Here is a 14,558-nt window from a genome sequence, read left to right on the forward strand (position 1 = left end):
TTATGTAGGTAAGGGGGTCCACTGTGACAGGAGGGAGCTCCCACCTCAGTGTGGACCGTGTACCCCAACTTCCTTCTGGAGTGTGGGACAGGGGAGGAGGGGCTGTGTCAGCGGTGCCAAGTGGGAGGCGCCCTGACCGGCCAGAGAGGGGAGCCCGGCCCCGCCTCCTGCTCAGTGTCCCCTCAGCCATGCAGGAACCCCACGGCTGGCCTGGGGCCTCCTCAGGGTTCTCCCCACCCCTTCCGTCCTGTCGGCCAGAGGGTCAGGAACTGACCACAGTCCCTCCCCACTGCCCGCGGGCATCTTGCTGGCGCCTCCCCAGCCACATGGCCAGGACAGGCCTCACACCCACCCCTGTCCCAGGAGTGTGAGCAGGACACTCGCCTCCACCCCTCGAGGAGCCCCGCAGGCTGGGCCGTCACCCCAGCCGCCCGGGGTCAGCCCCGCGTGGGGCCGTGCGGGCTCGTGTTCCTCTGTGTTCTGTGGCCTCACCCTCTGTTTGCTCCCCAGTGACCCAGCACATGAAAGCGCTCCTGGAAAGGAACACTAAGAAGAAGTCCAAGTTGAGAAAGAAACCCAAGCCTTATGTTGAGGAGCCGGATGGTAGGGCCTCTCCCGCAGCCCCGGGTGCTGCGCTGCACAGCTCTGCTCTCCGGCTCGGCCGCCTGGCCCCCTCTCTCTAACCACTTCTGGGCTGGGGCGCGGGGGTCACTAACTGCCAGGCCTCCTCCAGAGGGGGCTGAAGTCTGCTTGTCGACAAGGCTTCCTGGGAGAGGCCGCGCCGCCCTGTCCCGGCCTCCGCGGTGCTCAGTACACTCTCCGGTGTGCATGCTGGGCGTGCAGTGCAGAGGGCCTGCTGGAGGCATCCCCTGGTGCGGGAGTGCCCTGGGGGCCAAGCCGGGCCTCAGTTCCCTGGCAGGGCCCCCAGCACACTCAAGGGTTCCCCAGCCTCCCTCCCCCAGCATTCCCATCCCTGCCCTTCTCCTGGGGCCTAGCTCAGGAACCCCACCCCTGCCCAAGCTCCAGGGAAGCCCTGTTAGCCCAAGGCTGTGCCTCCCCCACCAGGAGAGCCAGTGGTCCATTGCTGTGCCGTGAACTGCTCCTCTTGGCCCCAAGATCCTGGGACCAGCTTCCAGCCCACCTACACCCAGTTACCCACACTTGCCTCAGTCTTCTTCCTCTGGGAAGTGCCTGGCTGTCTGCTGCCCATGCCAGGAGAAAGGGGGCAGCTGCCCTCTGGGATCCCAGGGCACCCTTGGGCCACTGTCATCGGGGGTAGGAGCAGGAGGGGTTCTGAGTTCCTGCCTGAGCCAGTCCGCAAGAGCAATGCAGCCATGAGCGGGGGCGGGGGTGATCGGAGCCCTGAGTGGGTCCGAGAAGGGAGCCAGACCCTTGGGACCCCACAGAGCATGGGCCAAGAGGCAGCAGGTTCTGACCATACTTAGTGGTCTTTGAGGTTCATGGCCTGGGCTCTGGCACAGCAGCAAGGCCCTGGGAGAACTGCTTTGTCAGCCTCTGGATGCGGGGCTCAGAGCAGAGTTCCCCATGCTTCCAGAGGGTTCCCTGGCCTGGACACTGGATGCGGGGCTCAGAGCAGGGTCCCCCACACTGCCAGAGGGTTCCCTGGGCTCAGGGCAGGGTCCCTCACACCGCCAGAGGGTTCCCTGGGCTCAGAGCAGGGTCCCCCACACTTCAGAGGGTTCCCTGGGCTCAAAACAGGGTCCCCTACACTGCCAGAGGGTTCCCTGGGCTGGATGCTGGGCACTCAGCAAACACCCCATAGTCCTGGCCCAGGAGGATGTGCCCTGGGACTCCAGCAGTGGTGGCTCTCAGCTAAGTCCTCACTGTGCCAGATTCTGAGGTCGGCCCTTAATGGGCACCCGTCCCCGTCCTATGGATAGGGAATCAGGCTGGAAAAGGCTGCACCACCACCACCATGTGAGAGGTGCAGGAAGCCCCATGAGACCCTATGGCAGAAGGTCAGGGCAAGTCTGCCCATGGGCCCCAAGCCCAGGGACAGAAGCAGTCGCCCAAGGGAGTGGGGGGGCTTGCACCCAGGACGGGGAAGGGAGCGCTGCTGCCTGCTGCCAAGTGCTCCCAGTGCTCAGGGTGCAGCCCAGGTTCCTTTTGCTTAAGCACTATCTCCTCTCCCTGAGCCCAGAGCTTGCCCACGTGGGCCACATGGGTCATGGGTAGGAGGTTCCCCAGCGCTGTGTCCCAAGTGGACTAATGGGAGGCAGCAGCTAGGATCTCTGCCAGGGGTCTGTGAGTCCCCAGGGACCTGAAACAGATTCTTCAGGGTTTAAACATCTAGAAGAAACATTTTTCATTTTGGTTCCTCTAAAATAGACCACCATCACCAGTTATGACAGCTGTTCTGTGATAACTAGAAATGAAAAGGTTTTCATGGATGAGACATGTTTGTGTTCTTCACACTGAGGTTCAAGGAGCCCCATGTCCTCCGACATCTCAAGAAACTGCTTCCTTTGGAAAAGACTCTGTTTGGATTTGAGGTTTTGGTCCGGAGCCCCCTAGGCAGGTGGCACTCAGCAGAGGCAGAGTCTTACAGGGAAGGGGCCTGACCTGAGCCTGGAGGCACATGGTCCAGCCCCTCTGTCTGTGGCCCGGGACAGCCCGGCCCAGGTGGCTCCACTGTCCTGTTGCTCCTTCCCTTGCCTGCCTAGGCCAGGAAGGATGTGCCCACATTTCAGACCGTCCCTGGACTAGGTCTCTTCCTAGCCCCTCTCCCCTCAAATCTGGAAAGACCCCTGGCCAAGGTGCTTGAGGCCTTGCTCTGCCGCCCTCCTTGACCACCAGCTAGGCAAGGGCTTCTCTGCTGCCAGGGATGGGGTGTTAGAAAGCCTCCCTCCTTGAGAAAAAAGACCCGTCCTCGCATCACCTTTAGCCCTCAGGCAGAGTCCTGAGTGGTTCTTCCCCAGCATTACCCTCCCAGTGAAACCCAGGTTTAGGACTTGGGGCATCCGCTCCACACTATCCCCCTCCCACATGGGCCAGGCCCTGCACCTCCCTCTCCCTGACTCCCGCCCAGGCAGCCTTCAGCCACATGGGCATGGGATCCTGCGGGCTAAGGCCTCTGCCTGGGCTGCCCAGGGCCTCCCGCTGGAATCAGGGCTACAAGAAGGCCTGCAGTCCAGCCAACCCAGAGCTCCATCCTGTGTGGCCCTGGGCAGTGGGTGCCGAGTGCCTGCAGGCCTGCTGCACACAGAAATCCCCCTTCTCGGGGGCTCCCCAGGCCCTGCCCTATCTGGCCTGCCACTTCTCCGGGGAAACACTGCACCCCCAGACTGCCCTTACTTGCTAGGGGGAGGGTTGGGTGGGTTGGCAGAGGGCTTCCTTCTTTAGTCTGGCTCCTCCGGAGGGGAGGGTGGTGCCTCCTTCCCTTCCACATAGGTTTACTTCAAAGCACAACCCAGGAGAGTAAGGCCCTGGGTGCCCACGTTCTTGCAAGAGCCACCTTTCCTCGCCCCTCTTGCTGCTTACTCTCTTAGTCACTGGTTGGCCTGCAGCCCCTGCTCTTACATGTCCACACCAAGCCAAGTGTACCATTCTTTTCTAGGGGTGGCAATAAGCACATATGCCAAGTACTGTTACCACAAGCTGCAGAAGGCAGCCCTGACCGGGGCCAAGAAGGTATGAACTCCCTGCACCGCCGGGCAGAGGTGGGTGGGCACCCTGTGCTCGTGAGGCCCAGACAGAGTCCAGTGGGAGGTGGGGCTGCAGACTTGGGAAGGGGGCAGGTGGTGAAATGAATGGCTCACAGGGCATAGGGCACCACTTGGAGCTTCTGGTGCTGTAGGTGGCCCAGAAGGAAGCCACCATGTTGACTTGAGGGCCAGGAAGTTGGGGTACCCTGGCTCTGGCTAGGCAGAGGCCTGGGGCTCACAGGAGAGGCGGGTGAACTGGGGTAGGCCTTGCTGGGGTGTCAGGGGACGGAGGGCTGGGTGCTTGGCCACACTGGCACAGAGCGCTGGGCTGCCTTTGCAGGGACTGAAGAAGCCCAACGTGGAGGAGATCCGACATGCCAAGAACGCGGTCTTCAGCCCGTCCATGTTTGGCAGCGCGCTGCAGGAGGTCATGAGCATGCAGAAGGAGCGCTACCCTGATCGGCAGCTGCCCTGGGTGCAGACCCGGCTGTCAGAGGAGGTGCTCGCACTCAACGGTGACCAGACGGAAGGCATCTTCAGGTGCCCTGCAACCTGGGCCCTGGGTGTGGGAGCCTTGGGTATCTCCACCAGTCTTGGGCAGTCAGGGCCACTGGGCACTGGGTCCCTGCCTCAGAGGAGCACTTCCGAGAGGCCAGCATGATGGAGAGAGGCACCTTGGAGCAAATGGAGAGGCTGGGCACAGGACTGTTCCCCCTGAACTACATCATGCCCGAACCCAGGCAGGGGAGCTGGTCTGGGACAGTGATCCTGCAGAAATGGCCACCAGGGCCCCAGAGGGCACTTGGACAACAGCAGGGTCTGGAAAAATGCAGCAACTCTAAGCAAAGGGTCCTCACCTGTGAGTGGAGATGATACCTGCCCCAAGGGGGTGGCACATGGCCAGTCACCTGCCGTCATGACTCACCTGCCCAGGACAGGTGGGGAAACAAGCTTGTGGGTTTGGGCCTCAGGGATCATTCCGAGAAAGGGATCTGCATGGGGGTAGTCAGCAGCAGGATGAGGGCCTGGGGCAGGGGACCCCAGCCACACCTCCCCTCTGGTAGGAAGGAGGTCATTCAGGCAGAGAGGGGTCATGAAGCCCTGACCTGGAGCAAGCCCAGCTCCTCCTCCCTGAGACCTGCCATGTGCTTGGCAGAGTACCTGGGGACATTGATGAAGTGAATGCCCTGAAGCTACAAGTGGACCAGTGGAAGGTGCCTACAGGCCTGGAGGACCCCCACGTCCCAGGTGAGCCCCCAGCCCCCTCAGCAGCAGGAGCAGCTGGAATGGTTCAGCCCTTGCCATGGAGAAGGGGCAGCCCTCTGATCCATTTCCAGTGCAGAGATCCGCTGCCGTTGGTCAGTCTCCGTGGCTCACAGTGGCTGCACAGCTTTCTTGATAAGTCCTCTCTAGAACATTTGCATGTCCTTCAGGACAGTGTCCCCACGCTCGGGGTCAGTCCTGGCAGTCAGGACTAGGAGCCCACTGGCTTCCGGCCAGGCAGCCCACACCTCTGTGTGGACACCTCCAGTCTGGTCCTGCCCCCTCGGCGCCAACACACACACACTGCCCCCCACGGCCCCGTTCACCCCTTGCTGCTGCTGGTCCCCGACGGCCCCGCACGGCTGAACACCCCGCACTGTGTTCCCAGCGTCGCTGCTGAAGCTGTGGTACCGGGAGCTGGAGGAGCCCCTGATCCCGCACGAGTTCTACGAGCAGTGCATCGCGCACTACGAGAGCCCGGAGGCCGCTGTGGCCGTGGTGCACGCGCTGCCCCGCATCAACCGCCTGGTGCTGTGCTACCTCATCCGCTTCCTCCAGGTAGGCGGTGGCGCCCCGCCCCCTCCACGCCCCGCCCCCTCTGTGCCCGGCTCGGGCCCACCCGCCGCTCCCCCGCAGGTGTTCGTGCAGCCTGCCAATGTGGCCATCACCAAGATGGACGTCAGCAACCTGGCCATGGTGATGGCGCCCAACTGCCTGCGCTGCCGCTCAGATGACCCACGGGTCATCTTTGAGAACACTCGCAAGGAGATGTCCTTCCTGCGCGTGCTCATCCAGCACCTGGACACCAGCTTCATGGAGGGCGTGCTATAGCGCGTGGGCACCGAGGGACCGAGGGTGGGGACAGAGCCTGCCCGGGTGCGCCTGGGCAGGGGTCACGCGGGGAGGGGGGAGGGGAAGCCCCAGACGCGGAGGTAGCATGCCGGCTCCGCCCATGCCCGCCCCAGCCCTGGAACCCCCATCGCCCCTACCTGGGCCCTCGGCCTGAAGGCGCAGCCGGGGCTGAGGGGCAGAGGGAAGGGCGCCTCCGCCCCGCCCCCGGCCTCTGGCTGGTTCGTTAGGCGCGGCCCCGCCCATCGCCAGCCGCCGGTCGGCCGCGAGAAAGTGCCTTCTGTTTCCTGGAGCCAAGTGACACTGCCCCTCCCGGCCGGCCCCAGAGCACAAGCCGCCCTCCCTGGGGCAAGCCGTCTCGCTGGGGTGCTGCGCTCAGCCTGGTCCCGGCCCGGGCCCAGCCCGGCTACCCCTCCCTTCCTCTGCCCTCCCTCTGACCTGGGGGTCTCCTGGTCTGCGACTTTCACCCTCCCCAATTTTCCCTCCCCTCTACCCTACCCCCCGCCTCCTGTGGCTTCAGCGTGGTGACTGCACAGGAATTTGGGGTCTCCAGGGCTCTGGGCTGTCCACCACCAGAGCAGAGTCCGGCCGGTCCAGGGCCCAGTAGGCTCTCTGGGCGGGAAGGAGCCTCCAAGCCAAAGTCCTCCGGGGTGGGGGGCAGGGTTGGGCAGGCATTCTTGGGGCAGGGTGGGGGAGGGGCGAGAATATTTTTTCTTCGTGTAACTATAAATTCAGAATCTATCCCGCATCCCAACCCCCCTGTGTATAGAGATATAAATAGAGCGAAAGATACAAGAACTAAATTTGCTAATGACATAATCTTAACCCAAATGCTATTTATTTCTGAGTCGTCCTCCCCCATCCTCTGCAGACAAGTTGCTATCTATCATTCCTTCATTTTCTTCTCCACCTTCTTGGCTTTGACCAAAAAGCGAATCCTGCCCTACCCCCGTCCAAGACCTGCAGCAGATGAGAGGGCAGGAGCCCAGAGCGGGGGACCAGAGGGGAACCAGAGACTGTCCTTCCTCGAGGCCAGAGCGCGTGCGACCGGCAGGGTGAGGATAGGGAGGCGGAGGTACCTAGACTCTACATTTTCCATTTTGGAATTTTGAGTTCCAATCGTTGTAAAACCTAATTTACCCCCAGTTTATATATATATATATTTTTTAGAGTTGAGTTTTTATTTATTATTAAAAACAAAAAAGCCCAGCCCTGCCGAGGCCCGGTGTCCCCCTGGGAGAAGGTCCTCGGTCCGGTGGTCTCGAGGCTTGGGTACCGCCAGCCCGGCCAAAGACTCGCTCTGACGCATGGACTCGAGAGATGAAAACACTTTGTGTGAATAAAGTACGTGTGGACACTTGCGAGTCTGTCGCCTCCCATTTCTTCCAGTGGCAGGGGCAGCTATCAGCAGCCAGTCGGTTGCCGGTGTGGGCACCGGGGTGGACGTAAGGTCAAGGGACAATAGGGGGAGCAGGGAGGGGTTCGGGGAGGAGAGGAAGTTACCTCCTGGGGATGGGGCGAGGCACCTGAGATACTCCACTTGAGCCCGTAAGCTCTGCTTGATTGCCTGAGGGTGGGGTGGGGACCGCAGGCGGGGTTCTGACCCATCTTACGGCCCAAGCTGGCATAGGCTTTCTGGGCGGTGTTTATTCACCACCTGTCTTAGCAGCCACCCTCACATGCAGGCTGCCTAGCCGGGCCGGCTTCCTGAGGGTGGGGGTACACTGCACGTACCTGGCTCACGTGAGGACAGCCAGTCTCTGCGGGCGGAGGGACAGGGCCTGCATGCCCAGCGAAGTCCAGGCCCAGCCGATGTCCCTGTTCCCGAAACCGACCGCACCTGCGTCTCACACTAGAAGCCCAACGTCGGGCGATCCCGCCCGCCACCCTTTTCCCCAGCCGGAACGCTGGGCGGCGTGCCACAGAGAAGGGAGAGTGTCGGGAACGCCTGGGGTTGGGAGGAGAGAGGAAGGGGGTAGGGGTGGGCGTGGGCCGAGCTCCGTGGCCGCCGACGGAACCCAAAGCACCAGGCCATGACCGCCGGGGGACCGGTGTTCCCACAGCACCTGCTCCGCATGACCTCCGGCCGTTTCCGGCGCTGGAGGAGGATGTGGGCGAAGAGCGGGGTGCTGCGGCCCTGGGCTCTAATCTTGGCCCGGTCCCCGGGAGCCCGGACCTACGCTGGGGGCGGGGGCGTCTCCTACACTCAGGGCCAGAGCCCAGAGCCTCGGACGCGCGAGTACTTTTACTATGTGGATCATCAGGGCCAGGTGGGCGGGGGCGGGGTCTTTACAGTAAGGCATCCCGGCCTCCCGGGTCGCGCTGGAAAACACTGGGACGCGCGGCTATGGCCCCAAAGGGTTAGGCCCCCAGCGGACAACGTCCCACTCGTGGCTGCGCCCTGCGGGCTTTGCATCCCCCCGTCCTGCGTCCCACGCCGCCGCGCCTGATTTGGAAGCCCTGGCGGTGGCATCCACCATACACACAAGGAAACAACTCAGCTCTGCGGAGGAAGTGGCACATCTTATTAGAAACTAGAAGGGAGGGGGGAAGAGGCGCGGGAAGGGCCTGCCAGCTGAGAGAATCTGTGCTTGAGGAAGTAAGGCGGGGGGCGAGGGATAGATGTGGGGAGGTCGGCAGGGCTCCCAGGTTTATCTTCCACGCGCCTCCCTGCACATGGTGTGCACAGACGAGCAAAGAAAGCTGACATCAGCCCGGGCTTAGGCCCACCAGCGCCTTCTCGCCCTGTGACAGCTCTCTCGGGCTGCTACTCAAGGTTCACGGTCTGCTTCTCTGCAGCTTTTCCTGGACGACTCCAGAATGAAGAACTTTACCACTTGCTTCAAAGGTACCGATACTCCTTCCACCCCCACCTTCCCTCTTCCTTCGGGAAAGGCTCTTAAGGGTTCGCGTTGCCCAACCTGCCAGCCGTCCTGCCCGCATTAGGAGGCTGGCTGTACTGTGCCTAAAAGCCCGCTAACTAAAGTGAGGACTAGGCGGCTGTCCGACAGCCAGCGCAAGCCCTTGGTGTGACCCAGGGCGAGCCGCCTGCCTGGGGCAGTAGGGTCCGGGGGACTCGGTGTCTGGCGTGCTGAGCAGTCACGCCCTTTCCCCCTCCTCCCCACAGACCCGCAGTTCCTGGTCATGTTTTTCTCCCGCCTGACACCCAACCGCAGCGGGCGCTACGAGGCCTCCTTCCCCTTCCTCTCGCTCTGCGGCAGGGAACGCAACTTCCTACGCTGCGAAGACCGGCCCGTGGTCTTCACGCACCTGCTGGCCGCGGGCCCAGCGCTCCAGCGCCTCTCCTACTGCGGCGGCGGCGAGGCCCTGGCTGTGCCCTTCGAGCCTGCGCGCCTGCTGCCGCTGGCCACGAATGGGCGTCTCTACCACCCAGCGCCGGAGCGCGCAGGCGGCGTGGGCCTGGTGCGATCGGCCCTGGCCTTCGAGCTCAGCGCTTGCTTCGAGTACGCGCCAGGCTCGCCCGAGCTGCCTTCGCACGTGCGCTGGCAGGGCCGCCGTTTCGCACTCACCATGGACCTGGCCCCGCTCCTGCTTGCTGCCCCGCCACCCTGAACCGCGGGCCAGCAGCCGCTGGCACCCGCGGCGCCCCGGGCCGCCTCGCTGCGCACGCGCCACCCGGAGAGCGCGCTGGCCGAGTGCGCGTGCGCGGCGAAGGTGCGCCGCGGCCCCGCCCCGCCGGCGCTGTCCGAGGTGGCGCCGCGGACCGTGTCCCGACGCCGGCAGGGGCGGGGTCTCGGGGGCCCTACTCCCTCCACACACCCCCGGCCTGGGGCGTTTTCGTCCTCTGGTCTGCCGGGCGCTCGCGACGGCGGATCGGGACGGCCGGGCGGGAGGCGCGGGGGCTCCAGTGCGCGAGCCCGAGCGGCGCCCGCCCCTCGCCCGCCGGGTGCTGCTCTCTGGGCCGGGGTTCGGCGGGGGAGCCGCGCCGCGGGAGCGTCAGGTGAGGGGGCGCCCGGCCCAAGGTCAGCGGGCATGGGGCGGGATCAGGGCCCATCCCGGCTCTCTCTGGCGACTACCGAGAAGGGCGTGCGACCTGACGGGGACCACGCCCTGCCCTGGACAGACCGCGCCGGAGGGGATGCAGGGGGCGCCTCGGGAGATCAAGGTTCGGGCCTCGCACTGCGTGGAAGAGCGAAGCGGGGCTTCCTCCATTATCTCTTCACTCAGCCCTCCTCGCACAGATGGGCCCCCTGGAGACTGACAGCTGTTGCCAAATCCAGTATGTTACACCCCACCTCCTACCCAGTCAGATTAGGAGGGTTTCCGCTGGGTTAAAGTATTTCTGACCTCTTCCTACTTGAGTCCTCATGCCCAGGCCAGCTCTTCCACACGTATCAACATCTAGGGGGTGTCCACGTGAGCAGCAATCCTCTTAAGTCCTTAAGAGGAGGCCAAGAATCTTCTCTGAGAGGCCCTGCCGCTGAAAGATGGGTGGGCACCCTAGGCCAGCCCTTTTGCTGAGGGAAGTGGGTCCCAGGGGCTGAGAATGCCCCCCAACTTCTTGGGGTTCACACACATTCTGAGACATCTGGAAATTGCCTCTGCCTAGACCAAAGCAATTACATTAAAACTTTCACTGTGCCTGCTTCTTTTCAGTAATTTTAAATAACCATGTGAGTTAAATTTAGAGCAAGATTTAAATAAATACCAAGGCCACTTGGTAACTTTCCACGTGACACACTCTTCCTAGTAGGAGACCTGGTGAACAGGCAGGTGTTCAGAGCAGAGACCATTTGAAGTGGAGGCTAGCTGATGGCACACCTCAGCCCCACCATCCAACTGGACTCATCGTGCCTTGAACTAGACTCAGGTCTTCTCTTTCTAGGATCACAGCTGCATGTGTATAACCCCCAAAACAAAACACTACACACTCCTTCAAAGTCCAGGAGGTCACTGAGCACAGAACCTACTTGGCAAACTACCCTAGAAACTCAGTTGGTGACCCAAGGTTCCTTCTTTCACAGCCCAGTCATCCCAAGGACCCACCTACCCCCAAAGATGGATGCATCTTTCTAGGAGTCAGCATGGAGAACATAGACCCCACAGCTGAACTGGCTTTCCTATTTGTCTCATCCAATACCCTGGCAAGTTCCCTGAGAAAAAGCTCTAATTATAGCTAAGCTGTTCTACTCACTCCCACCCCAAGTAGGGCAGGGCCAGAGGCTGGACCAAAGTATGCCTCCATTTTCCTGTGGCTGGTGCCCCCCGAGACCAGTTGTGCCCATGTCCTTGTCACAGCAGGAAAATCTGAGCGTAGGGGCCACAGCATGAGTTCTAGGGATAAAAATGACGAGAATAAATTCTGGGTCAAAATTAGGTGAGGACAAGGACAAACACTAGCAGCAGGGAGACTTGGGCCCTGTCCTGAGGTTACACAAAGGACCCCTGGTCTGGGCTGTGTTTCTTGAGGTCTCATGCCAGTGCTCAAGAGTGAGTTCATGCAGACCAGGGGATGTGTCTGCTCAGAGCCTATTTTTTCCCTTCTAGTCCATGCTTTGGTGACTGACCCTGAACTTCACCCACGTGTTCCCAAGCCCATACCAGCCTCTTGCACCCAAGATCCAAGGAGTGACTGGATGTTGGGTTGTAGAGGGCACTTCAGTCCATGTGTCCACGTGCATGAGCAGGAAACCCTTCAGTCCCAGGCAGATGGGGGATGGGGAGAGAAAAGTGTTGGGGTGGCATAGGCTTCTCTCCTGTGGCCTACGTGGCAAGACTCTGAAGACAAAAATTCTAAATTGAAACCTGATGCTCCAGATCTTTGACTTTTTTTTTTTAAGCTTTTTATAAAGGAAGGCAATGAAATTTTATTTTACCAGTTTCTTAAACCGATTTCAAGCTTCAAAATGCAGACACGGTGTGTGCCTCCATTCATGCTTTTCGCTGGCTCTCAAATGTTAGGGACAGGCCTGCCAACCTGTGTTTCAGGAGTTGCATCCCATCGGGGCCGGACTGTAGGGAGGCTGCTGAAAAGGCTGCAGGTTCGTGGCCTGCGGCCGGTCCCGCGGGAGATGGCCCCAGGGGCGCCTGCACTGCTGCTATTGTCGCTGCTGTCACTGCCGGGTCTCTCGCCTCGCGCTGCCGGCTGCCCCGCCGCCTGCCGCTGCTACAGCGCCACGGTGGAGTGCGGTGCTCTGCGGCTGCGCGTGGTCCCGCCTGGAATCCCACCCGGGACGCAGGTGGGCACCGCGTGGGGCGGCCGGGCTGCGGACAAGGGGTGCCAGCGAAACGGAGGGACGGGTGTGTGAGCCTCCCCGTGGGTGAATGGGGAGCCCTAGGGAAAAGAAAGACGCCTTCAGTGGGGTAAGCGCCGTCTCTCCCTCCAACACAGACGCTGTTCCTGCAGGACAATAGCATCGCGCGCCTGGAGCCGGGCATCCTGGCGCCCCTCGCCTCCCTGCGCCATCTCTACCTGCACAACAACAGCCTACACGCCCTAGAGTCGGGCGCCTTCCGCGCGCAGTCGCGCCTGCTGGAACTGGCGCTCACTGGCAACCGGCTGCGCGGCTTGCGCGTCGGCGCTTTTGCAGGCCTGGCCCAACTGCGCGTGCTCTACCTAGCTGGCAACCAGCTGGTACAGCTGCTGGATTTCACCTTCCTACACTTGCAGGTGAGGTGGGAGGAGTGTGCAAGAAGGGTAGAGGTCCTCCTAAACTGCCACCTGCCCTACTGGGCTGGAGTAGTGAAGGGGAGAAAAAGCAGCCCAGGCTAGTCTGGTAAGAAGGGGTCCTGTCCCCCAGGGCCCCTTTCTCTGATGATCTGTCCCTGCTTCAGCGACTGCAGGAGCTGCACCTGCAGGAAAACAGCATTGAGCTGCTGGAGGACCAGGCCCTGGCTGGGCTCTCCTCACTGGCGCTGCTGGACCTCAGCAGGAACCAGCTGGGCACCATCAGCCGGGAGGCCCTGCAGCCACTGGCCAGCCTGCAGGTCCTGCGCCTCACAGGTAGCTCTTTCTGGGGGCAAGGGGCTCTCGTGCAAAGGTAGCTTCCTTGGCCACAGTGGTGGCAGTAGGGAGCCAGCCAGCTGGAGAGGGCTCCAGTGGCAGCTCTAGGGGGCGGGGCAGCACTACCTACCCACAGCCATGATAGAAAGCTGCTAGGAACAAGGGTAGGGTCATAGTTGCCTAAGGGAGACAGAACATGTACAAGGTCATGAACAAGCCAGACAGAGCTAAGCAGCCTCCACATTTTTGAGCCAGGAGAGGGCCTGCACGAAAAAAACGGAAACATGACCAGTACTGGGGACATTCCCTCCAGACAGCGCCTGACGACAAAGCTGGCAGGATGTGCAAGGTCTTAGTGCTGGTGGGATGTCTATGTGGACACAGAGGCTCCCCTCAAATAGCAAAACTTGTGGCAGGGAGAGACGCCAGGAACAGGAGCTTTCTCAGAGACTGGTGAAATGAATTGGACATGCATCACAGAACGGAGTTTGGGTTGTGTGTGTGGGGTGGGTGAATGCTGCCCACTCTAAGGAGACCCGTCAGAGAGAGGTGGCAGGGGTCCCCCACAGTGTTAGGTAAGAAAGGGGCTCCTGCTCTTGCCAACAACCCCAACCGCACAGGCTGTGTTCCAGAGCCACCCCTGAGCTACATGCCTGCTGCTGCTCTACCCACAGAGAACCCATGGCGCTGTGACTGTGCCCTGCACTGGCTGGGAGCCTGGATCAAAGAAGGAGGCCAGCGACTGCTCAGCTCCAGGGACAAGAAGATCCTGTGTGCAGAGCCCCCGCGCCTGGCACTTCAGAGTCTCCTGGAAGTATCTGGAAGTAGCCTCATCTGCATCCCACCGTCTGTGCACGTGGAGCCGCTGGAGGTGACAGCCAACCTGGGTGAAGACCTGCGGGTGGCCTGCCAGGCTTCAGGCTACCCGCAGCCCCTGGTGACCTGGAGAAAGGTGGCGCGGCCTCGCGAGGGCGCGCCGCGCGCCGAGGCCCAGCCAGAAGTTGGGTGGCGGGGCCCAGGAGGTCTCGGGGCCTCCGACACCGGCAGCGGCATGCTCTTCCTCACCAACATCACCCTAGCCCACGCTGGAAAGTACGAGTGTGAGGCCTCCAACGCCGGCGGCGCTGCCCGCGTACCCTTCCAGCTCTTGGTCAACGTGTCCCGGCAGCAGCATCTGGCGCCCGCGCCACCCCCGGCCGGCGGCCCAGTCAGTCACGAGCCCCTGCCTGAGGCGGGCAGCATGGCCTTCCGTGCCCTGGGCCTGGCCACACAGACGGCCATCGCGGCTGCCATCGCGCTCCTGGCGCTCACGGCTCTGTTACTGGCGACCATGATCTGCCGCCGGCGGCGCAGGCGTAAGAAGGCGCCGGGGCCTCCCGGGGAGGGAGCGCTCTTCGTCAACGACTACTCCGACGGGCCCTGCACCTTCGCGCAGCTCGAGGAGCTCCGCGACGAGCGGGGCCACGAGATGTTCGTCATTGACCGCTCCAAACCGCTCTTCGCCGAGGGCCCGGCGGAAGCGGCTGAAGCGCCTGGAGTCGCGCAGGGCCTCCCGCTGCAGCCCCCCTCCGCCTACGAGATCCACTGCTGAGGGGTGGGGCGCGGGCTGATGACGTAGGTCCCGCGGATTGGGCGGTCCGACTCACCCAGCACATGCCCCAGCGTGGTCAGTAAAGGGTGGAAGCTGCGCAGTGTAGCGAGCTGTGTATGCGGGTTTAGGGGGCGGGGCGCGGCGCGGGGCGGGGCGGGACGGGAGCACCTGCGGACCCCTGCAAATTAAAGTCCTGGGACGTGAACGGAGGGTGCGGGGGATAGGC

At 62.2% G+C, this 14,558-nt stretch overlaps 3 protein-coding genes across 8 annotated transcripts in view; all 3 read left to right on the top strand.

Moving 5' to 3' along the window:
- The window catches only part of ARHGAP39 (Rho GTPase activating protein 39), a 55,500-nt gene extending 48,363 nt beyond the window's left edge, over positions 1-7,137 (top strand). For 3 of the 4 annotated variants that reach the window (XM_043879589.1, XM_043879588.1, XM_043879591.1), the window contains exons 7-12: positions 511-603; positions 3,578-3,651; positions 4,006-4,205; positions 4,822-4,913; positions 5,317-5,486; positions 5,565-7,137. In XM_043879589.1, coding sequence (XP_043735524.1) covers positions 511-603; positions 3,578-3,651; positions 4,006-4,205; positions 4,822-4,913; positions 5,317-5,486; positions 5,565-5,759 — 824 coding nt within the window. In that variant the 3' untranslated portion in view covers positions 5,760-7,137. The remainder of the gene's footprint in view (positions 1-510; positions 604-3,577; positions 3,652-4,005; positions 4,206-4,821; positions 4,914-5,316; positions 5,487-5,564) is intronic. The other variant, XM_043879590.1, reaches the window with a different exon arrangement.
- A 736-nt stretch (positions 7,138-7,873) lies between these two features.
- C21H8orf82 (chromosome 21 C8orf82 homolog) lies at positions 7,874-10,379 on the top strand. Its single transcript, XM_043879797.1, has 3 exons — positions 7,874-8,047; positions 8,577-8,625; positions 8,905-10,379. The coding sequence occupies exons 1-3, from the start codon at positions 7,886-7,888 to the stop codon at positions 9,348-9,350; spliced, it is 657 nt and encodes a 218-aa protein (XP_043735732.1). The 5' UTR covers positions 7,874-7,885; the 3' UTR covers positions 9,351-10,379.
- Positions 9,608-14,428, top strand: LRRC24 (leucine rich repeat containing 24). 3 transcript variants are annotated; one of them, XM_043879653.1, is made up of 5 exons: positions 9,608-9,738; positions 11,727-11,977; positions 12,130-12,408; positions 12,573-12,741; positions 13,416-14,428. In XM_043879653.1, the coding sequence occupies exons 2-5, from the start codon at positions 11,810-11,812 to the stop codon at positions 14,330-14,332; spliced, it is 1,533 nt and encodes a 510-aa protein (XP_043735588.1). In that variant the 5' UTR covers positions 9,608-9,738; positions 11,727-11,809; the 3' UTR covers positions 14,333-14,428. The 3 variants fall into 3 exon arrangements, with proteins under 3 accessions (XP_043735588.1, XP_043735589.1, XP_043735587.1); XM_043879654.1 differs by having other exon boundaries at positions 9,612-9,738; positions 11,700-11,977; XM_043879652.1 differs by lacking the exon at positions 9,608-9,738 and adding an exon at positions 9,771-10,017.
- The last annotated feature ends 130 nt before the right edge of the window (positions 14,429-14,558 follow it).

The sequence above is a fragment of the Cervus elaphus genome, chromosome 21 (assembly GCF_910594005.1).
Source record: "Cervus elaphus chromosome 21, mCerEla1.1, whole genome shotgun sequence".
Taxonomy (NCBI): Eukaryota; Metazoa; Chordata; class Mammalia; order Artiodactyla; family Cervidae; genus Cervus; species Cervus elaphus.

Excerpts from the sequence above, each read along its gene's own strand:
- LRRC24 (XM_043879652.1), top strand. The coding sequence starts at position 9,771 with ATGGGGCGGGATCAGGGCCCATCCCGGCTCTCTCTGGCGACTACCGAG. Across the intron at positions 10,018-11,726 it reads GACAGCTGTTGCCAAATCCA|GAGTTGCATCCCATCGGGGC; the intron begins GTATGTTACACC and ends CCTGTGTTTCAG. Across the intron at positions 11,978-12,129 it reads GAATCCCACCCGGGACGCAG|ACGCTGTTCCTGCAGGACAA; the intron begins GTGGGCACCGCG and ends CCTCCAACACAG.
- C21H8orf82 (XM_043879797.1), top strand. The coding sequence starts at position 7,886 with ATGTGGGCGAAGAGCGGGGTGCTGCGGCCCTGGGCTCTAATCTTGGCC. Across the intron at positions 8,048-8,576 it reads ATGTGGATCATCAGGGCCAG|CTTTTCCTGGACGACTCCAG; the intron begins GTGGGCGGGGGC and ends GCTTCTCTGCAG. Across the intron at positions 8,626-8,904 it reads CTTTACCACTTGCTTCAAAG|ACCCGCAGTTCCTGGTCATG; the intron begins GTACCGATACTC and ends TCCTCCCCACAG.